Source organism: Vanessa atalanta, chromosome 8 (assembly GCF_905147765.1).
Source record: "Vanessa atalanta chromosome 8, ilVanAtal1.2, whole genome shotgun sequence".
NCBI classification, from domain to species: Eukaryota; Metazoa; Arthropoda; class Insecta; order Lepidoptera; family Nymphalidae; genus Vanessa; species Vanessa atalanta.
In genome coordinates, this window is record NC_061878.1 from 5,001,426 (window position 1) to 5,026,155 (window position 24,730).

At 31.5% G+C, this 24,730-nt stretch overlaps 2 protein-coding genes across 2 annotated transcripts; both read right to left on the reverse strand.

Moving 5' to 3' along the window:
* On the reverse strand, window positions 1-15,645 carry LOC125065869. Its single transcript, XM_047673717.1, has 4 exons — window positions 15,226-15,645; window positions 6,083-6,217; window positions 2,258-2,444; window positions 1-902 (listed from the first exon to the last, which is right to left on the reverse strand). Exons 1-4 carry the CDS (start codon window positions 15,398-15,400, stop codon window positions 845-847), a joined length of 555 nt encoding a protein of 184 aa, XP_047529673.1. The 5' UTR covers window positions 15,401-15,645; the 3' UTR covers window positions 1-844.
* Window positions 15,646-16,666: 1,021 nt separating this feature from the next.
* Window positions 16,667-24,636, reverse strand: LOC125065807 (E3 ubiquitin-protein ligase SMURF2). Its single transcript, XM_047673641.1, has 12 exons — window positions 24,440-24,636; window positions 24,303-24,341; window positions 23,060-23,201; window positions 22,298-22,398; window positions 21,910-22,159; window positions 20,797-21,009; window positions 20,549-20,649; window positions 20,234-20,466; window positions 19,756-19,950; window positions 19,217-19,456; window positions 18,902-19,089; window positions 16,667-18,559 (listed from the first exon to the last, which is right to left on the reverse strand). Exons 1-12 carry the CDS (start codon window positions 24,492-24,494, stop codon window positions 17,911-17,913), a joined length of 2,406 nt encoding a protein of 801 aa, XP_047529597.1. The 5' UTR covers window positions 24,495-24,636; the 3' UTR covers window positions 16,667-17,910.
* Between the last annotated feature and the right edge of the window lie 94 nt (window positions 24,637-24,730).

The window sequence follows — 24,730 nt, forward strand, 5'->3', positions numbered from 1 at the left end:
TTTTGATATTCAATAAATGTCAAACATCAATGACAAATAAAAACCGGTTCGTAGCTATGAAAATATTTTTCGAATACATCCACTATTCTTATATGTACTATCTATTGAAATGCACATTTTATATATAACCAAAAATACGCCTACATTTTAGATTTGAAACATCAAAAATATGTATGCTACAATACAATGTCATTACACAACTTTATTACTGAAAAACGTTTATATATGGACATTATATCTAATTTTTAAAACTGGACGATAATTTGGCCACATGTCTTCTAAATTACCATTATCATCTACGAAAACTATATTTTATGAATATTGATCGTGTGTATAACATCAAGAAAATATATCTGTAATTTATAATTCTACCATTAAATAGAATTACATTATAGTTCTAAATTGAACACTTTACAAAAAATACTTATGACAAAGGCAGAATATTTAAACAATGTGTTGTTGTTTAATCAAACATAAGTCGGGTTCTACACGTGCCACTAAGATATATTAAGTCAAAAATAAAATAAAATGTAAATAAAATATCACACATATAAAACTGCCGCATATAATTTGTACCGTAAAATGCAATTCAACTAAGTATTGATATATTAAATAATACACCTCAAATTTTTGTCCTTTTCTGTATGAAAGGTATCGTTTCTGTTACGGAAACAAAACTGGTTAAATCCCTATCCAATTTTTAAAAGGCGATTGTAATAAAATAAATTCTTTCTTATATAATTTAAGTACAATCGTCCGTTTGAAAGATTGAAAATATTTTTATAGGTGGACATTTATGTTTCAGAACTCGTTTACAAGAATACCTTTTATTTTTTATCTTTATTTACGCCACAGACGGTCGACCATCAAGCATTTTGTCACTTTCTTCTGCACTGCTCAAACTGTAAAAAATGATTATATTGTATGAGCAACAGTTAGAGAAAGTTCTATTAAAACATCTTCAACAGGTTTTGACTTTTTACACACACAACAAATAAATTATTGGAAAATATTATAAGTGAATAATTATCAATGTGTTTGTTTTTTATTATGAACAAGTTTCTTTTTTTGCTACACAATCACTTTAATGCAAAGAACTAACAATTTTGTAAAAATATATAAATATACAACTGTATTCGAGAATTTGCAAAATTTATAAGAATATTAGTGTGTGTTACGAGACTAGCCCTAGTCTCCAATACGGTGCTACGTCATAGGATATCATAATTAATAATATCATTAATAATGTCACATTATTATTATTATTACATATTATTACAATTATTATTGTAATTAATTGATCAATAATTTGTACAACTTTAGTTGATATTATTTTATAACATTTAATACTGGCATGTAACACTATTTCTTATTTTAAAAGCGATTGAGCTGTCATAAGGAAAACAATTGGATGATTGGGGTATTGTAAAAAGATAGAGAGAGATTGAAACATCATGGTACAACATAATTTTATTTTGCCATCCCGAACTACTGAAATTACATGTGCTTACTAAATAAATAACGCACGAAGGTACTAATCGTGATCGCGTCACACATCTGTGACATTAATCACTATGTAGATCTCGATCGTAAAAAATCAGAAATTTACCAATAATAATGTTGACTGTAATTATTATTATATTTCAAAAATCAAGCATAAAAATAGCGTTTTGTATTTTTTACGATCGAGCGAGTCAAATATGTTTCAACAGATTTTTTGCTGTAAGGCTGTAGTTCCTAAAGTATATTCCACGAAACGAGCTCCCAAATGATATAGTCCTTGTAAACTAATTGGTTCTAGGAGCTCGTGGAATGGACTATAGTATGAAAACGAAGTGTAAACATCATAAACAATAGAGTTCGACACGTGAACCTCAGCTTCGTCAGAGGATTATATCACAATAGATACTGTCCTTTGTATTGTAAAATATACATAGATTTCTCAACTAGCATATATGTAATGTAACTTGCTATTATTTGCTATTTCATTTTAAGTATGTGACATTATTAGTGTAATGTGGTTTATAAATAGCTTGTTGTGTAACGTCTTTTAACGAGCAACATCAAACGTATTTAATTCGATTTACTCGAAAATACAGAAATTTAATGACTAAACTAAAATTCTTGAAACTAACAAAGAGCTGGCGATATTTTATTTTTTATACTCAATGTCAAAATGTATTATAGATTGATTGTGTACAACAGAATGATTAGTTTTTCAAATTAATTTAAAATATTATTAGTTGAGCTCTCTTACCATTCCTTGTTGTCCATAAGGTTTCGCATTTCGTCATCGGGCGCAGGCGGCGCATCTCGTACAGGCGCGTACTGCGCAGCAACCAATGGGTCCGTTGATGGGTTAAGCGCAGTTAGTGCAGCAGCACCGCTAGCTGGTGCCTCCTTGCCTCCTCCCCAGCGAGCCGACCAAGCCCATCCGCCTACTCCTATGGAAGAAACGATACTAGTGTTTTGATTCATTAGCAAATAAACTAAATGGTGACAATCTTTTTCAATTCCACTGAGTATGACGGCCTCGGCTGATTAGTGCCTATGTGGGTGCTGATTTCGAAGACCTGGGTTCAAATATCAGTTGGGATCATAATAGGGAGTCAGAACTTAAGCACATTTGTTTCGAAAAGCACCTGATCCGATATCGGTCGTGTTTCATTTCGTGACATGATACTGTCCCGACGAACAACGAGATAAATTAAGTGTGTGTGTTTGCGCGCATGCTTATTCTTTAATATCTCCTGCGCAGTTGGAAGGTCATTAAAATTGGCCGTCAGAGGCAAAATTCTGTCAGGAGGATATTACTCAATTTCACAATAAATATAAGTAATTAAATTGATGAATAGCCCACAATTATAGTAACTAGGGAACAGATTCCAAAATTATGCATATTTTTATTTAGAACTACTATTACTTATTTTATTCGGTAGGTACTAAAAGATTTGCATGTAAAGAAATGTTTTAGCGGATCTTTAAATAACTAATGGTATTAAAACCGTTAATTCATCTTGTATGAAATTAAACCAGAAAGTATAAACTTCCTTGGTTGGCAAGTGTTCAATGGAATTTTATTAAAAATTTACTCGTTACGAAAATATCTTGCCCTTTATATATATATTTTCGTTGTTTCCGTACACGCAATCGTTAAATCGTATTTGCACGTCACGTTTCGAGGATGTTTCTGAACGGAGAGTGAAGGGCGTTTTGAATACTAAAATGTTTACCTTCATATTCATAAAACATGCAAATCGTATAACGTGACAATTAAAATAATTATTATTCAATGTTATTAGCATTAATACTCACAAAATAATCGTTTCAATTACAAACATCCGCTACCAAATTACTTTCCAGAAACGATCATGTTAAGATTTTTTGGTTATTAAACTTTTAAATAAACCAAATAGACTTTGTTACTAGACCGAAGGGACGTTACATTGAAATGTATCACGCGATGTCCTTGGCCACACGATAAACTCAAAGAAAAAAAAAAGTGTTTTTTTTTTATTCTCTTTAATTAACTTAGTACCCATCGCATACTGGTTTGATATATAACAGTGTTTATTTTTTTCAAAATAAAGTTACGTTAGTGCATATTTAAAATTAATATATTAGGCATATTTTTTCTCTTTTACTTTCGTGGTAACTAATGATTAACTTACATTCGAGACCATAATTAATATTTAAAAGCAGTAGCGTCTGAGATCTTAAAATTGGAACTATTAAGGTCGTATACAATATTGTAAATTATTACGGCTTATGGATGTACTAATAAATTGATAAAATAATCATCATGCTTGACAATTGAAAATAATAAGAAAATGATGAACACCTCTGACGTAAACAAAGGAAACGCACAACCGCCTTTTTAAACATTTTTACAAAATAAATTGGAAATGAAAGGCTTTAAAAAAAATGCACTGAGCCAAATAAATAAGTAAAACGGAAATAAATAAATGTTTATATATTGATTATTTATAATAATGTACACAAATATAATCTTTAAAATATATGGCAATCAGATAACTTACATGAAATTTCAAGCAATCCGATAACGGAAAGGTCAAGGGAAACAGCGTGATTACTTACTTAGTTGACCTCACACACACCCGATACACATAAAGTTTTATCAAATTGATAGATTTCCACCTGTGTTTTACTTAGAAAATTACGCAAATGACCAACCATATTGAATTGCATATACCTAACTATTGTAAGTTTAATTTTTTACAACATATTGACGAGAGATACTTATTAAATATTATTCTACCAATAGGTGAAACTTGTTACATGAATACATTGTTAAATGTAAATTATTTATTTCTGATATTTTAAACAAATATTAATAATGCATTTTTTTATATTTGTTGTTTGTCGTATTATTTAAGTTGTTAATGAGCTAAATATTGCGTTATGTTGGATTAATTATAACACCACATCGCATATTACGGGCGGAACTCTAATACGAAGCTAAGGACATCTCATTTAACAATATGTGAGAAGTAGTTTATTTTATTAATATATATCTATATTAAATAGGTAGCCAACACAATGTACAATCTATATGTATATATATACTAACTAACTATCTAATTTGCTAATAACATACATCACAATTATAGGCTAACTCATCAAGCACAACTCTAGTTGTCACTCCAATTTTATTTTTTTAATCTAAACATCAATACATAAAATACATCAATTATAAAAAAGAAAACAATAAATAAATTTGAACTAGCGTATACGAAAAAAATAATCTAAGTAGTTTAAGATCTACACTGAAACAGATCAACACCCAACCAATAAACGTAGACAGCTACAATGACACTTTACCTCACCGTCGTCGGATAATAATATCATTATTTATATACTGTCGGTTGAATACTCGTCGTGTCGTCGTGTCGTGAAATCTATCAAGCCATTGTATGCCCGCTTTATCATTATCACTATTAACAGTGATGATAATAGACAAATCATCAAGCATATTCACTTAAACATATACACTATTGAATTGAAATATAACTTACTTCTATACAAAATAATGTTTTATTTTGTATAGAAGTACTCTCTTTTATTAAAATTTCGAGAACACTTAGTGTTTCTTTCGCATATAAAAAACAAAACAAATTAAGAAGAAAATACTATTTTTAAAGTCTTATTAAAGCCCATAGACACTGGCACAGTAAAAAATATAAATCAATTCTTGCATCCTCAATGCGCTGCCAACCATTACAACTATGATAATATGCCTTGTGTCTGTAATAACACTGGCTTTATCACCCTTACAATCAGTCATACGCAATGAAAAAAACGGTTGGCGGTTGAATAAAATGTGATAAAAGGCTTTTTCTAATGTGTACTTGTCCCATAGGGGTTGTAAGAAATACTACCAAAAAGTTGTTTATTAAATTTGACAAAACACGAACAAAACAATTTAATAATATTAATTTTATTTCGAATAATATGATATAGACCACCCAAGGTTTATGTAAAGATTAGGTGCTGCCTTGAAAACTTAAATTATTTTGACGCCTTTGAATTTCCTATCGCGCATCCCAATCATCGGAGATTAGAATCAGCACCCTTCGAGTATCGTACTTAAAAATATGTGCCTGATTAAAGCTATGAGTGATGAAATATGAATTTAACCGTTTTCAGCTTTAAATAAACTTACTCGGTCGCTTCGCTGGGCATTACATATAGAAAAGAGGAAGGGTCAACGGAATTCAAAATTATAGCTACCTATAATTATACCTATGGATGATTCCGCGTCAATTGACCATTGCCGACAGATACGTTCAGTAGTTTTCGCTTGATAGACGGAAAAAAATAATTTTGACACACAAAGAAAATATTCATCATATATATAAATATGTATATAATTTTGTGTGTATATTTGTGTGTATAGGAACTAAATATAATAAATTAATCTTTAATGAAGAATGGTCATCGAATAAGATTTGTTTCTATGTCAAAAGAAATAATATGTTCCTATAGGGTACAGTTTCTATAACAGTAGATATATTTACAATTTCTCCCTTCAATCTCGATTAGTAAAGAGTAAAATACTAACCTGCAAATAGCAGTCCAAGGCATAATATAACACCGCCAGCGATGAGGGCCCCGAACCCGTTATCGGAGTCTTGTGGCGTGGGCGTCGCAGGCGAGTTGGAATACTGTACACCACCGGCTATTAGAAGTGCAAGACCTGCAATAGAAATATAATTAAAAAAAAAATTCAAACGCATTTAATTAGTGATTTGCTGAATTTGATTTGGAGCCGAAAATAAAATCTGCTAAATTGTTATAAAAAATCCAATATAAATAACATGTAATTATCAATCATGTTTTTTTTAATTTAAAATCAAGCTGTTTTTTAGCAATTTTGAACTATTTATTATATCAGTGTGTTTGGATTTAAGTGGTTCAGTAGGGTAAATAGCTTATAATCAAGAAGAAAAACCCATCATTTTAAATTGCAACACACAAGTTCCAAATGTACAATTTAATTACTATATTTTATAATACGTCAGATAAGCGTGTTCTATTACTTGGTTATATACGCTCTCTATTTTCGGCATTTGGTCAAGTAACAATGACCGTTTAAATGGTTTAACCAGCTCAACACGCTGAATGCCAACTATAAAAAAAATGTTTGGTCCATTAATCAAAAGCACGATTTTATTTATTTAGCAAAAGTTTAACGAAAAGACGTTTGCGAACTAGAGTTTTTTTGTCAGCGTAATTAACAAGTCACAATAACCCGTTTAAGAGTATATAGAAGTACTTGTGATTGAATTCAATACATGGAGAGAAAACATTTTATAATTGTCGACGTTTATGGAATCTAGACTTTAAAAAATCAAATGCACTTGCATGTGTGGTTGTTAAAACAGGTAAGACCAGTGCAGGTCCTAAAATAGTATCTTTTTCAATCATAATTGTAGTCATGAGAAAATTTTCTACATATAATTGCCACGCTAAATCTAAAGTCAACCTAAAAAAAACTGTTTTTTTCATTCTTTCTCTTATTAGAAAACAAATAAATACTAAACGTTCATTCAATATTGAGTAGGAATTTGTTTTCTAATTTTTGCACAATTTTTTTGGTGATAACTTTGTAAATAACTTCCAAATAGCATTTGCGTCATAAACGACGATAAATTTTTATTTACAAAACTGAATGTACGTACGTCTCTTATTGGAGTCTGCGCTTTTTTCTACTTTTAAATAAAGATCTTTATACAAACATTTTCAATATATAGCCATCAGAATACGCACGTGCAATTGAGTGATTCATGTATGATTATGTGCAAATGATTTGTTCAAATAACGGGTTGTAAACCAGGTCAAAGATCTTTTAAGAATTAGGTACAAGCCCGCTATAAAAAATTCACATATATACCGATTCATTTTAAAACCCGAATCAAATATGGAATATTGAATGCACTTATTTAGGTAAGCTTTAAGCCGATTGAATTTAATTGCTTGAAGTTGTGTTTGCAGTGTGTCTCTTTTACATAAATAAGTTGATATAATATTATGTATATAGTTCACAAGAAATTTACAATCCTAATTTTTGTGACGCGATTTAAAGTTCACCTGTACAAGACAATTTACATAAATGAATGAATTAATATAAAAACTTTGGTGTGATGTAGCAACGCAGTTTCTCAGCTCAAGTATATTTTAATCAATTGTAAAATCATAGGAGTTTTTCATAATAAAGTTTTATTTAAACCGTGTGAGTACTAAAATAAAAAAGCTTAGTATACTAGATTGTATTGTCACAGCAACAAAAGCAGATTCTAGCTCAATTGGTTAAGTGGAACAAGTATGAAATACAGTTTCAAGATTTCACCCACACAACTGCAATATTCATGTTGACAACCTCTTTTTGACCCGTCTATCAAAACATTATGTTTTATTAATTCAATAGAGAACTTACTAATAAAGTAGTGATATATTATCGCATACGAAATTTATGACATAACAATACTACTCATATTATCATTACCTACTGACGGATGTAATTTGTCATAACATAGGTACTTTAAACATAGGCATTATTAAAATGAAGGTTATTCTGCAGTGGCCTATTTTATTATATGTAAATCATTGCAAACATATAATTTCTAGTGTAAGTTTAGTGGAAAAGCGGAGAAAATAAGATCAAATAAAATAACTGCCCATGTTTGACTCTGAACAAGCAAGTGATTGTAAAAATCAGTATCAGTTATGTATTTCGTATCGGAACACCGACACACGTCGAAAACTTGGTACTCTACTATATGCAATATATAGCAATTTTATTTAATGATATTTATCGAATAGGAATGCTTTACATAAGCGTTTATTTTATTATTTTCTAATAAACGGAAACAACTTTAAACATTACAAAACATTGTGAAACTGTAGTCCATTAACTGAACCATTAAATCGTTAATTTAATCGGAAAAATGCTTTATTGTTGTGTTATTAACACTCCTATGTTATCCGTTCAATTAGCAAAAAAGACAAACTACTGAGTTTCTTGCTGGTTTTTCTGGTTAGAATTTATATTCTAAATCGAATCGTATCAAAAGTATTTATTATAGCCTGATTGAATGATTATCAAAGTTTACTTTGATTCGTTTAAATAAAAGATATTAAATCTTCAGATATAAACACATTTTTACAATAACCTTAAGAATAAAAATAACAAAGGTTCCCTATTGCACTTTACAGAAATATATAATGAATGGAAGCTAAAATTAACCGCTTATACATCATTCAGTTAAAATTCTCGCAATGACCCAGTTAGTTCATAAAATAACCCTCGTGCATTCCTAATGAATATCGATTTCACGACACTGGTTTGCGTTAACCGCTTCTTTATATTTCAAGGATATGTTATAATGATAATTACAAAAAACATACCATCCTTAAAAAAACAACAGAAAGGAGCATTTTAAATAACCTTATAATATTTAAAAAGCGAATGATTAGAAGTAACATGTTATTTAAAAAAAAAATAATGCTTGTTAAAGAAAGTTAAAAAATTAATTAATTTGAAAATTCGATTGAACATTACAAACTTTAAATTAATTATTGATTTATATCATATTAATTAATATCAAATAAATAGGTATAAAATAAAATGATGAAATTTAAATAATGATTTTCTTATAACCTACTTACGCAAGTGTTCATGAATTACACTGATACCGAGAATTCGGTATTAGAATTAAAATATAACATAAACAGTCTAAGTTAACGGCATAAACAATATGTATTTTACATTACTTTAATCCCTTTAAATAATCATATTCATTTGTTTTTATAGTTTCGAAACCCTAAAGCCATTTGATATCTAAGATTATTGTTGGTTATAGGTCACGATCGAGGTGCGATCTTTATCGCTCGGTGGTTCATCGGTTACATTGCTGGTGGCTTGAAGAACCATATAAATGTATGTAGAACGACGAGCATAAAGTAAAATAGTCAAACTTAACCACAGTCTTCTGACACACTTGTCACTCGGAATTGCTCTCCTTTTTCAGTGTAAGTACATCATAAATCGATAGAAATATTGATAGTACTGTCAAATTAAGTAATTTAAAAGATTGTGTGAAACAAAATTAGCATTTTACTTGAAATGATTGTAGTAGCAGCCTGAAAGTGTTCCACAGTTGGGCTAAGACCCCTGATGAGCCGATTTCACCTTATAAATTCGATGCCGATTGTTGATGGATGTTTCGGCAGACTTGTAATGTAAATAAGTGTAAAGTATTTGTTATTGTTTGGAATTTTATATCACTTATCATTTTGTAATTTATTAAATAATATTAAAATGTGAATGGTGACAGAGACCGTTATCAACTCATTAATCATGCACTGTAAATGAGTTTTTAATGATGGTATTAATTAAATATGAATAGTAGTGTCTGTTTCTCAGTACTTTTAATTTATCTCGTAGTTATTTAAAATATAAAGGCTAACAAATGGGCGACCTGATGGTAAGTGGTCACGACCGCCCATGAAATTGGCAACGTAAGAAATAATAACCATTTTATACATTGTCAATTCGCCACTTCACGATGGACAAAATAAAATTTGATATATTTTGTGACTGAAATTATACTGCTTCACTCGGTTTTCAACCTAGAGCATTAGAATATAGCTACCCAGACAACACAAATGCGAAAGACATATTTATTACAATTACAATTTGATTAACAAATATTGACATTTACGAGGTTTTGATTGTCCAATGAAATAAATTATTAATGATTCTACATAAATATATACTTACGCAATGACGTACGGCGACAAAAACGTTAGTTTTAGTCATCGTACGTCATTAATATAATATTTGTTGTATGTACATATACCTTATTGTATCTTAGTACTACTAGTATCACAATTAATTCTATCTCTAAGAAAAACAATCAATTTCTAAAATAAATATAAAAAATATTTTTACATTTTTACTAAGGAGTGAATATTTAACAAAGGATAACTAACATTCGAGTGACCCAATTCGAAACACGTCACCCCTTATTTAGGACCAAGAAAACCGTTATGGGTGTCTTTCATTTAAAGAAAGCGGCCAGTTATAGTCAGTTTGCAGTACAGTAGCGTGGTGGCAAAGATAAGCCCGTGCGTATCGTATACAATTAGCTATACTCCTATATGGTATCGAGTGTCCGGTGCGGCGCTTGCGGTCGCTGGTGACTCATCGGGTGGCTGCGTGGTTGGATCACGAATCCTACGTTTTATATAGTAGACTTGTACTGTCTAGACAGACCGATGTACAACATAAGTAATCGTAGTAAGAACAAGTTATAAGAAGTATATAAACTAAGAATAGACACGCTTACCTAAGCTAGTCTATTCTTAGTTTATCTAAACATAAAACGAAATTAAATAAATATATCTACGTTTTAATAATATCAATAAAATTAGGAATACTTTTTAAGAGAACTTTGAAAATATATAGTTCCTAGAAATACTATTGTTACGTAACAGAACAAATGCGTTATCGTGACTCAGAAAATGGCGTAACTTCGTGATGTAGTTACTTCTGTTAGCCTTCAGAATCTTTTTACTCTTATAGGCACACGAAGGTCGACAAACTCGTCTGCGGCTCCAACACGTTTCCGTAATGTAAGTACCTCTTACTTCCTCGCTCCTTGCGATAAGTTGGTTGATTCTATAAACTATAAACTTTGATATGTTATATTATATAAGTTGCCGAAATATGATACGATTTTTATAATTAGACTAATTATTGACTGGCCAATTCTGTAACGTTGATCGTTATTGTTTTGTAATAAGATTCAATTAAATGTAAAGAAAGTCCTTATACTTCTTGTAACGGGTAGTATTTTGTTTTCTGATTGTACACGTGTAGTATTTTGTTACTGATACGGAACACTCTCAGTAAGACAGTGACAAATTGTCATTATTTCCAGTAACTTTATCGCTTTTTTTTAACTAATCATCATTATGAATATAAATTGCTTATTAATGACTTAGTAGTATTACTTCACCAAACTTTATTTAAATATCGTTTGCATATTTTTTTTTAACAATTTGAACACAAGTATACGTATTTAAAAGTATTTACCGACATCATACAGTATAATTATGTGCATAATTATAAAAATTATAGTGAATTCTGTTGTAACATTTTCCTGCATTTTGATTTCTTACTTCTGAAACACTTAAACTTTAACAAATAAAACTAAAAAGTACATTCACGGGCGGTACTGCAGTTTGTTGGTTGTGAGATATACCTGGAGGTTCCTTAAGATGTGTACGTTATCGTCTGAGCAAGAGATAAATTGATGATGATTCAATCATGATTGAATGATGAATCAATCATGCAAATAAAATTTTAGTAGTGCTTGCCCGTATTTAACACCGCAATCATCGGTTAAAATCTAAGTGTTCTATCTAGCAGGCAGCCGAACTGATTTTAAGTCGCCATGTTTTTGTTATCGTGGCATTCCAAAACAAATATGTTTTTTTAAATTATTATTTCAAAGTTCAAAAATATATTGATTTCAAAATCTATCGTAACTTGCCATTCGTCTCTATTATTTATTTTTTATTTTAAAAAAAAAACACATTAACTTGAAGATTTATTATATATTGAAACAGGTTCTACAATAATTTGGAGATAACAATCCACGATGAACTGGTTTTGTTAAAAAGCAAATTAGCCGACAGTTTCTATGAGGAAAGAGATGGAAATATAACTCGAAGTATTCAAACACTTCCTTAATAATTTATAAAATGTCTCTAAAATTGTTCTACGCCATTTACAGTAACTCATACTGGACATGTATTTAAACTAAATTTATAGTAAGTTATATTCGTTAAACTTGTAACGGAAAGTCAAATAGATAGTTATAGATGTTATATCATAAAATGATTGTTGAAGTTTGAATGGTCACACTGCAAGTGAAAGCCGTCTTTCGGCACTAATGTTTCTCTGCCCACTCCTTCAACCTACTACTTCCGTTGCTTCGACCCATTTTCGCAATCACTCTACATTTGGCTTTATGCATTTTAATCCCAGCTTGACGAATTTAATTCAATAATATGACAAAAACGAACTTAGTCACTTAATGTATACGAGGTAGGGCTTTGTGTAAGCTTACGCCATCGGGTGGGTACCACCTACTCAACGGTTATTTTACCGTGAAAAAGCTTGCTCTGTCTTGCTTTGTTCCTTTTAGAAAGATGAGACAGCCATATAGTAATTAAAGGCACAACGGATAACAAAATATCATTTCAAGTCCCCTTTGGTGCTGAACATTGACGGTAAGATTTTTTTTTAATGCTCGTCTACCTACCATTAAAAATGAAGCAAAAACGTTATACCGTTCAACTGAATACACAACATAATCAGGTCTTCAGATAATCCCATTAACGTTACCTACCCTTAAATAGTTTCGATTTCTGGTTTATTAGTAAATAAGGTAGAGAATAGTTAAGCGATTAAAATTATTATCATCAGTCGAACACATACCTACCTAAGAGCTAAAATATTCTTTAAAGAATCAATACTTCGGCATACCGCGCGGTCTTTATTCATTTTGTTTCTTTGTTTATCTCCACAATACTTTAAAGCTATTGTTACTTCGCATTTCATTAAAAATCCAATGTTTCAACGCCCTACATGATCACAATATCAATTTTACAAAACGCATATTTTATGCGTCTATATAGATAAAAATTACGACAAAAATTATGGTTGCAAATATTTAATGTACAGACATGGTCCCATAAGTTTCATTATATGTATAAATGACGTCATCACCCAGTACATGCTTTAGTGTCGGTAATAATATTCAAGGATGTTGTGTTGGCGCTATACAAGTTCGTAGCATTATAATTTACGTCCAGGAAACGGAAGGAATAAAAGGAAACAATAGTAAATACATTCATTATAGTACTTTTACTGTTTCTAGATTTATGAATATATATTTTAATAATATGAAAAAATGTAAATAAGCAATTTTTATTAGAACCCAACAGTCTGTCCCGACTTTGTACTAGTAGGTAAGAATTTAAGTGGGCGATATTTTTTAATCAATGAGTTATTACAATTCGCGAACAGATTGATTCTGTATTCTATCCCATTCCCATAGTGAGTACTATTATATTTTTTGATAGTGTACTAATGCATCGTACAACACGTCCCGCGTATTTATTCACGCGTCTACTAAAATATCTCGTAAAGAAGGACTGGCCATAAGTTGTAAATTAATATGTTTTCTTATATTTGATAAGGATTAAGGATGAAGATTTATTTATAATTTAGCTGTTTTGGCCCTACAAAACTGTCACATAGAGTTTTTTTGTATCTGTTATAGTTCTGGCAGCATTTGGTTCAATTTCAAGGACAAAAAAATGTTACTAAATTGGCATTTTAAGCTATATTATGGGCATCTAAACAAATATGTAACATACAATGTAATATGATAGCTCCATATCAATAAGATTAGTAGTTTTATGTTAAGCCAGAAAAAACTAAAGAACAAAACATTTAGTCAGAGCTGTAAGAGCATATTTCTGCATCTTTTATTTTATAGCATTTTTGGGTATGTAAATAGCCCTAATCCAGGGATTTTGAAACTATTTTGGGCAAGAGAAGTGAAAGCTTTTCCAAAATAAATTATAGTCTAATTCCTTAAAAATTTAGCTGATTATTTATATTAAGATTTTCAAAAAATATGTTGTGTTAATTAACATGGATCGATTTATATCTTATCACCCCTAAATCAGTTTTAATTTTTGTCAATTGCTGAAAAAAGCAATAATCACAAGTTCATTAGTTTTCTATGTTGTCTTGGGTCTGGGTGTTTGTGGTACCGTCGTTACTTCTGATTTCCATAACATAAGTGCTTTAGCTACTTACATTGGGATCAGAGTAATGTATGTGATGTTGTCCAATATTTATTATTTATTAATCACCCCTTGGGATCAAAATCAACCACGCTGGGAATGCCTGCTCTAATCAGATCTCATTATTTATATAACAGTTTTAAATGTTAAATTAAAGTATTTATATCTTAATAATATACCAACATCATAATGACCATAAATGAAATAATACAGGCTTAGCTGAGATGAGACATTACATTTGATACTAAGTGTGCAAGTGACAAGATACAGTGATAAAATTAAAGATGATAATTAATTACAAATGTTCCAACATTTTGTAGAAATACTATTTAAATAAAAATTATTTCTACAAAATATTTTCTTGTCTGTATGTTTTTTCAGTTTTTTTTAAAGATTTTCTAGATATATTTTGATTAAGGCATTTACGAAGTTCTGATGTGTATTACACCCAGTTAAATTAATCATTTCATATATGTCATTGATATTTAAAGTAATTGAACAAAAATAATGGTACTATTTGGACTAACTATGGAATTTCGAATACATTGACCATATTGACAGCTAAAATTCTGTTAAACCTTTTTCTTGAACACTATATTGTATTTTTCGATAAAGACATTTAGATTTAAAAAAATCGTATTTATTATTTTTGTGATGTAATTTGTTATGTTATGAATTATATTACTCAAACCAACAAAATCTAATTAGACTTATAAAAATGCAAAATAAAGGGTTCACTTAAATAGTTTCTAATTGGAATTATATTATATATAGTTGCGATTCAACACCATTGTTAGGAATTAAATGCTTACTTACCTATAATAAACAAAGTGCTTCCAAAGAGGCACAATGCCAGACGTATGCACACAACCCGGTTCAAGCTACTTGTCACCCTTCGTGAGAAGTAGCTGATTGGGCAATTCCAGCGTTGATCATTAGGTTGCTGTTCATAAGTCACCGTTGTTGGCTGATAAACCGCACTAGCAGGCATTGTGATTATTTTAACTAAAAATAACGCACAAAACTGTTTCACCACTTATATGCGTACGCACTTCACTTAGAATGAATCACTTATAGTAAATATCGTATAAGAATATACGTATTACATATATGACAAGTGCACCTTGATTATTGTCCACAAATATGTGGTAATTTTAATGAAAATATGTGTGTTAAATTCGCTATAAAACAAAGAGATGGAAGCTAGCCATCGAAATGGTCGCGATGCGTCGAGAAACTGACATACAGTAACCACAAAAGGGATCTAATGCGATGACATTAATGACAACGTTTGACAGTGACAATAATAGTCTATGGATGTTTCGTTCAACCAATCCACGTAGGGCGTAGGACATAAAGTAAAAATTATACACTGGGGAAAACTAAAGCGTTTTATTAAATTACGCTAAAGGTCTTGAAAATAGAATTTATGGGAATATAATAATGATAGTGTGCTTTGAATTTGAAACGTTACGAATTAAACTCTGGCCCTTATTAATACTCTAGAGAATCTTGTGAATTCATTTTATTTTTATGCTCTAATATTTTATTTAACTCTATGAGATAGTTAATAAGGATGTCTATCACGAATTTTGAATATTGTATATTTTATACAATACGTAGGTGGACGGATACCTGACCTATACGGGGTCCTGAAGTAAGTTGCGATCACCACCGCCTGTAGACTGCTGACTGATTGGTGCTTTTATAAATATTAGCCATTCCTTACATCGCCATAGCGCATAGACATACATTAGACATTTATGATCAACCATCGTCTACCTAATGTGATCCCCGACTAAATACTAAAATTTAGAATTTTTCTTTAAGAAATTCTTGCAGTATTACGTCTTTTGTCCTGAGCTTAAACTTTTTATGATTGCGTCTCATTAGTGGACATGTGTGTTTGTTTGTTTATATAGTGTAGGTATACGTGTATACGTGTTAGGCTTTTCTTGTGTAAGAATGGCTGGCGAAATCATCAGATATAATTTTAAGTTATTTTGAATTATCATACTACAAGATTAAATTGACCAACGAATCGGATATTTATTTGTTAACCATTATCTATTTAATTACGTAGTAAGAATATTCTTGAGTAATAACATCAGATTATCGAAATTAAACGTATGCGTATTACTAAGACTGAGAATAGAAATCGTTTGATACATAATATATTATATCTACTCACCATTGCGTATTGTAATGGATATAGGTTTAGGTGTAAGAAAATACATGGGTAATATTGTGCAAAAATATCATAGTTTATTTTGATGCAAGTTTGTTACCATTAAATCATTTTACATAATATCTAACAGTCATACTTTTCTAAAGCTAAGTCTATGTTGTTATTTAATAGGTAAAGGCACTCATTCTTGTTATAAATATTGAATATAAACTCATGTCACCTCATTAAAATATTTTTTTACAATGATACATTTATGACTATGCTTATGTAAAATTGTTGAATAAATGTAAAGTAAATTAAATAATTACCTAAACTGAATAATTAATTTGTTAATTGTAAAAGTATATACATATTATATTTATAATTCCTGTTTTCAAATAATAAGGCACCTTACTAGCAATTACCTCAAATCCAATAACTTAGTATTAAAATTAATTTAATACCTTGTAACAGAACACATCACTTGTGCTTTGTACTGCAACAACCAGTGACAAACAATAACACGGTTATATTATCTTAAACACGATCACCGATTTAAACATTATGATCGTTACAAAAAATGTTCTATCTACTATGTATAAGTTAGTTGTTTGAAGTCAATTATCAGGCCATATGGAATCATTACTACAAATTTTAAACATTGATTATGATTAAGTTACTAAAATCATGTACAAGCAGACAATATTTGTAAGAAATTTTTGACAATTGTTTCAATTATATAGTTGGTTTTTTTAACGAATATATAGAAATGAGAATTTCGATATTTTTTTATATAATTACACAATAAAGCGTTTCTTATAACTAAGAATTGAAAGTATACTTTTATTTGAGCATTGCACATTATAAGTATTAGCAAGACTTAAACAGTGCTTGAAACATTCTTCAAATGCAAAAAATGGTAATGTTTTTTTTTCCGGTACAAATGATTTTAAAACTCAACCAGATAATAAATAACTTCGAAAAGTACATCTTTAATAATAAGTTAAAAATAATGGAAGTACTTCTTAACTGTAAGGTGTATATTATATTATACTACGGGTAATATATTTCTTTAACAAAGCTATAATTGATTTATTAGTGTAAACTCTTGTATACAGTATATTATTATCAGACTTTTCGTCTATTTTATGCAAATTTCTTTTTTAATTTTGTCATGTCAAAATACAATCAATCCTGTTACTTCAGTCTCATAAATTGCTTATTCTTTTTCGTTTACGTCTTTCGTCTTAATAAAATGATACAGCCGTATCAATACAGCATGCAGCATGTACAAATATAGAACACAAATATCAGAGCCAAATAAGTGTATAATATCATTCAACGGCAAATCCAGCAGTTTCTAGAACAGCTTGTTTTAGTTTGTCGTGCAATTTCTCTTTAGTTGGATATGGTGGAAGATCGAGACGATTAAAACAAGTGTGAGCTTTTGGCAGCGAATCCGGTGAGGCATCAGCTACCAAATGAAGGGTAAATAATCTCGGAGCAGCTGCTCCCGTGGAACCTTGCAAAGCACGGAATCCTGCGAGTGGAACTCTTCTTGAACCAGTCACGAATTGCAAAAGCCTAGCCCGCATTTCAGCGTCAAATTCTTCCACTATTTCCCAGAACCAACCAACGATTGGCGCATCTGGGTTAACATGCTTTAAACGAGTATGACGACGCCAGTCCGCCGGGTCGAGGTCGGCTCTACCGGCGAGCAAGGGCTGCAGGTCTCGTGGAGACAGCGGTCGAAGGAGCTGAGGTGGAATGATATCTGCGAGTCCACGCTGTAAGGCCAGCCATTGACGTTCAGCACCTCGTGTGAATCTATGAGCGACGTATAGTCTTACGTAGTCTCGTTTATTCGCATCCGATACAGGTTCGTTGGTACCACCCGGCCTTAATTCCACGCTTCGTACAGCTCCGAATGATGAACACTCGACAGAAAAGGTTGTATCGATGACTCCAGCTATACTATTTTCCCTAAAATTGAAAAACTAAATTTTAACTAGGTTCCTATGAAGATTTTTGTATATACTACAGATTAATTCTGGTGTAATCAACAGTACTGTATTAAGAAGAAAATAAAATTAATATATATTTTTTTTATATGTAAACATATATTATTTTTATTTGAAAGTCGTATAAGTCTATGGTTGCGAAAAAACATAGCGTTTATTTCCACGGTGATTGATACCAATTTGTTTAAATAGTAATATTTTATTTATTAATGTACTAACGCATAAAGTGTTAAAATATTATAGAATAGATTCACTTTATATAGGTCACCAAATAGCAGTCTTCCAAAACAAATTATATACTTACAACATCCAAGACAATGATCGATGTAGTTCAGGATCTACATCACGTATATCTCGTAATGTAATTGGCCTGCCCAGCAACTGTTTGTAGAAAGGAGCTGTGAAGGCTGCGTCTAGTTGATGTCCGTGAAACAACGCTACTCCCAATATACGACCCGCAAAGTGGAAGTATGATAAATGCTCAGGGTTTACCTGAAGACAAATTGTTTCTTTTTATTTTATGTTGATTTCATTAATATCATTGCACATATAAATAATTTTTATGCAATATTAATTAAAAATGTTACAATTACAATATTCGTATGTTATATTAACTTACCCCTGAATCAGCATTGATTTGTAATGCGTATCTGTCGTCCCCGGAATTTGCATATTGAAAAAGTCCATAGTGGGGATTAAATAATTCCCTTCCTAATAAATGTAGCCATTCTCGGGCAACACCCCCATAGTCCAACCCTTCTTCACCGCGAAACTTCACTAGTAATCGTTTTCGCAACTCTTTGCCTCGTAACTTCATCACGAGTCGGTACGATTCTTCCAGTACTTCGTTACGTGATACCTAAAAAATCGTAGGATATTAAAATTTTCGCCTAAATATAGCTTTGAATTTAACATACTTTTTTATTCATTAACTTTAGTTTTAAACGTAAATAAATAATGAAAACTACAATCTAACTGATATTATAAAGGCGAAAGCCACTTCACCTCTTAACTACTCAACCGATTATCATGAAATTTCGAACAAGTGCTATGAGGGGTACAAAAATTAACATGCTGTATCTAGACAAGCCCCTCCCATAAACGCAGGCGAAGTCGCGGGCAGTACATTTATTATTGAAGTATAGCATTAAATAGTACTTCAATTCGACAATGTCCAGTTTGTGGCTGCAGAGCCTGCAGTTCGGCACGCAGGACCCGAGCCTTGGCTGCTAAGTCGCGTTTATATTTCGGTAAAGCGTCAGAGTCAGGTGGTTCGCTACTGGCAGGAGTAGGCGTCGGGGCAGCTGGCGGCGGGCTGGAAGTTGCTGGGGGGGCTGTTTCTGTAGGTGGGGTCTGCATAAGAGAATAATGAATTAGGTTGAGTTGGTTATAAGATGTCACGAATTTTTATACTTACACAATTACATCAAATCTTTGAAATTACGGTTTAATTAAAGAATTAAAAAAACACAAAAAAAAAAAACAATTTTAAATTTACGATAATTTTTATATATGTGTACATATCATTTAAGGAGTAACCACTGAATTACTTTGACATTAACATTGACATTTTAATTAAATTTCAAATCGTATTTGAACCATAAACACGAAGTATAATGAGTTGAATTAGTCTTACGAGGCGCGCTGAGAGCGCGAGGCGGGGGTCGGTGAACTGCGTGGTGCGGTTGTTGTGGTCCACGAAGTAGGGGCGGCCGGACGGCGCGTGGCGCATCTCCCAGCCGGGCGGCAGCGGGCCGGCCGCGGCCGAGTGGTGGCGCAGGTGCTGCGGCACGCGCGGGTCGTGCCACGTCGACGCGCCCGTCACGCTGTTGTAGAAGTACACTTGACCCTGAGCCGTCGTTCGCATCTCTGGAAGCGAATGGAATCCATGAAAACTTTATCTTTGGTAAAATAATTTCACGATTAGACGAAGATCGACAAATTTACATACCATATCCAGGTGGTAGATCTGTGGCTGCTATGGGCGTTACGGGGGTTGCCGTTGTTGGAGGCTGTCGACTTCGAACTGCTGTCTGTGGTTGAGGTTCTGGTCTGAAATTCAAGATAATCGATGACTACCTGTATTTCCAAATACTTATCATGCTCGGCGGCAAAGGAAATCATCAAACGGAATATAAAGAGAGTAGAGTATATAATATATTTTTTATCTGTTGTTTATATCGAATCAATTAATTTTACCTCAATGATATGGAAGCTGCATGGCTGACATCATTTTCTGATATGGGTGAGGATGGAGAAGCAGGTGACAGTGGAGTGGTGGGTGTGACAGGACTAGTAGGTGCTGGTGAAGGAGATGAAGGTGGTGTAGAAGTTGGTGGAGGTGATGCAGGATTTTGTTCAGCAGGACGATCCCATTGTGTACGACGCAACGCGTGATTTACATAGTACGGCCTGAAAAACAGAATAATAAAGTAAGAGAAAACTACTTATAGTACAAAATTAGACCAACAGAATCATGAATTGCATCATAGTACAGGATTACTTTCGAATAAATATTTTTGATAAGTATGCACTATATACACAAGTAGCATGCATAAGTATACACAACTTTTTAGATTAAACTAAATGAAAATGTTTTGATAGTCCATTAATAAAAAAAAAATTGGAAATAGAACTGCAGTAAAAGATAGAATTATAGCCGGGAAAATAAAATTTATTTGTAGTCTCAAATTCGTGTGTTATTTGAGTAAAATTTGAAATTAATTAATTTTTGTTTTCATTTTCGATTTACATTGATATAACCAATAGTATTTAGTATTAGTATTAAAAACTCAACAAAAGTTTCGTAACTATAAATATGGAAGAGTCTATCGCCGATGTGGGGATAGATATGATCAACGTTGCATTAAAGAGCGTGTTCCTTTTGGAGGCGGTTCGAGTATAGTGTGGGGTGGAATTTCGATGAACGGAACCTGTGTCCATTGACATGGTTCGTCAAAACGGTAGAGGATGTTTGACTGCACAACGCTATATAACAGAAGAAAATTTTACTGTAAAGATAATGCGTGACCCGCTGCCGCTGCACAATTTGAAAATATTGCGAAGAAGAGGATAAACATTGATGCAGTTTATGAGTCCATCGATCAGTGTATTAATAAAATAAATTTCATAATTAACATAACCAAATCAATACCTCCTTTCTCATGCTCTGTTTACAATATGTATTCACTAAATGATTATGAATCACCATTTTATTCAAGATGTAACTTTAATAAAATGATGATTCATTTTTAATAATATCATTAAAAAATGACTGACCGAGAAACATATTTATTTAAATAATAAATTTACCTGCCACTGGATGTAAATCTTTCTTCCCAATGTGGAGGCAGTGGTAAATTTGAACTGCTAGAATTAACTGGTGGGTCTCTGGGTGCACGTACATCGCCAGCTGGGCCTACCACAGCTAGTGGTGACCCTTCCCCAGCGGCGGATGCAGGTTCTCCTCTCGCACCATCACGAGATAGCAAAGATACAATAACTTGACCTCGTACTCCACATGTCTCTCCCGAATTGTCTTCGCACAGTTCAAGACATTGATCTGAATAAGTGATGATTAATGAGTTGAAGGAATAAGTGTAATTACTTAATTTAATTGTTAAAATTTATTTTCGAGTTCCATGTTCCATGTTCCATGACAAAACTTAAAAATCGTTATTAAGTGAAAGTTATTACTTACATCCTGTGTCTTTTAATTTATGTACTGTAGAGGGCAGAATACGAACACAACCAAGAAAACCAGAACCCTGTCGTTTGTGAATTTTACGCTCATTCCATACACTGAAAAAATGTATATTCGTCATTTGTAGAGATAAATTTCTTAACATATACACTCAAAATATAAATATTTTCCCAACTGGTATTCTTTGATACTGGCCAACCTTAATGACTCGCAAAAATAGTATGGTGCACAGACATATGACTCAAAGTCCAATCGGGTAAACACTATTTGTGTGGCATGGAATATAGCACTGCCAATTTCCTAATGTTGATGTCGTCCTAGCCGATTTCGGCGACCAATCTTAAGGAAGATCAGCCAAATATACAGGACAATGTTATAATAGCAATAGTATATATAGCACAGGTGTTTTTGCAAACCCAATTGCACTTTCATAATCCTATGAGACATTAAATTCAACATGATCAGAATAAATTCAGAGACTGGGCCAACAGCTTTACGTGATTTCTGAGGCATGGGAGTGTACACACATACAACAGGCAGAGTTTGGGTTGTTACAAAAAAAAATTCCATAGAAAAACTCAATAACATTAATTGACCCAAACTTGGGACTTGAACCCAGGAACTCAGGATCTGCAGCCTTATAAATGTTGCTAGACCAACTATTGAAAATGTTTATTGTCTCGAACCTAGATTTGAAACATTGTCTCTTCTATAAGTTAGAAACTCGTGAGATATAAATTAACAAGATTCTATATTTACCTTATAGTAATTCCATCACCTTTAGTTAGATATAGGTCATAATGTGTATTCCATTTTGGATCCAATGTAGCTTTAACAGCATTTGTAGAGTAAACTTGACCACTGCCATCTACTGATATTTTTGCAAATGGATCAGGCAATCCTGTAAAAAGAAGATAATAAGTTAAAAAAGTAGAAAAATTGTAATACAATTGATATTATTTATGAACAATATGGAGAATGGGTGGTCTACAGGTGTTATGTATAAAATCACTATGTCCTTTTTAGGGTTCATGTGTGTTCATACCAAATTAGAAATAGACAAAGATTCAGCTGAGTTGCTGCCATATTTATATTACTAGTATGGATTAGAGAGCTTTTGTTAATATTAATCAATGCATAAAAATTCTGCTTTAGAATTAATATATTTCTGAGGTGCAAGAATTAGTTCCAAACATGACATAACAAAACTGAATGTGATAAAATATGTAGTTATTTTTTTATTTATCTCTGCTCATGTGGGATTGCTGTTCCATCATGTTATGAGATTTAGGGATTAATGCACTCGGCACTTGTGTGTTTGTGAAAAAATATAGTTAACCATTGTTTTGATCAAATATAAATGTTTTTTTTTTCAAATTTAATATTTTCTATAAGTTGACAATTAGGCTCAAACTAACATTTTATGTTTTCATGTACGTAAATACTTTTATTGATAAATATTGCAAGTATGAACATATGGTTTATTATTGTTTTTTGGGTTGCATAATAATATAATTATAAACAACATAACAATGTGTCATTTCAATTGATTATATAAATTATGTGTTTGTGATAATTATGTGCAGAAAATTTTCTAAGTCAATCCTTTAATCGCCAATTAGTTAATAACTGTAGCAATCACATATGATCTTTACTTTTAATCGATAATTAACTAATTTCAATTGAAGATCTTATAATGATTAGATTTTCTTCATTGTTATTCCATAAATATCACAGTTATTTGCATGTAAAATATGTTTTTGTATGTTTATAGCACTACAATGCTTATATATAATCACATATTATTTATATTTATTATAGATATTTGTAATACATAGAGTAAATATAATTTAATAGAGACATATTAACAATGAAATAATATTTATATGACTTCCTAATGTTTGTGTATCATATGATTGCAATACTTCCTGTGAAATTATTCAATATAAGTAATCAAATTAACTACATAAATATATTTCTATATAAAGAATTAATAACTTACGAAATAAATCTCTCCGAACCAAATTTCTTGCGCACAGAACTAAAAAGAAAATAATCACGTTAATTAGGGAGTGACAGTCATTCTAAAATTCACATCAAGTTTTGGAGCAGAAATCAGTGAAAGGATCAATTACTTACTTGTTAGTCGAATTTTTAGAGCTCCATATTTACGATTCGACACCGGAGTAGACATTATTCTTTATATCAACTTATCATAACCGTAACAATTATTTATTTATTATTAAATATCGTATTTAATTTACAAACTTACAAACCACCATTTTTATTCACATCTATTTTTTTAATTGCCAGTTGCCACTTGCTACTAACTAAGTTGCCAGGATTGCTTCTCGTCACATTGCAAATAATGTTGTTATTATTCAAATTACAATTTAATTAATTAATGTGGTCATTAGTATTATAATCTCA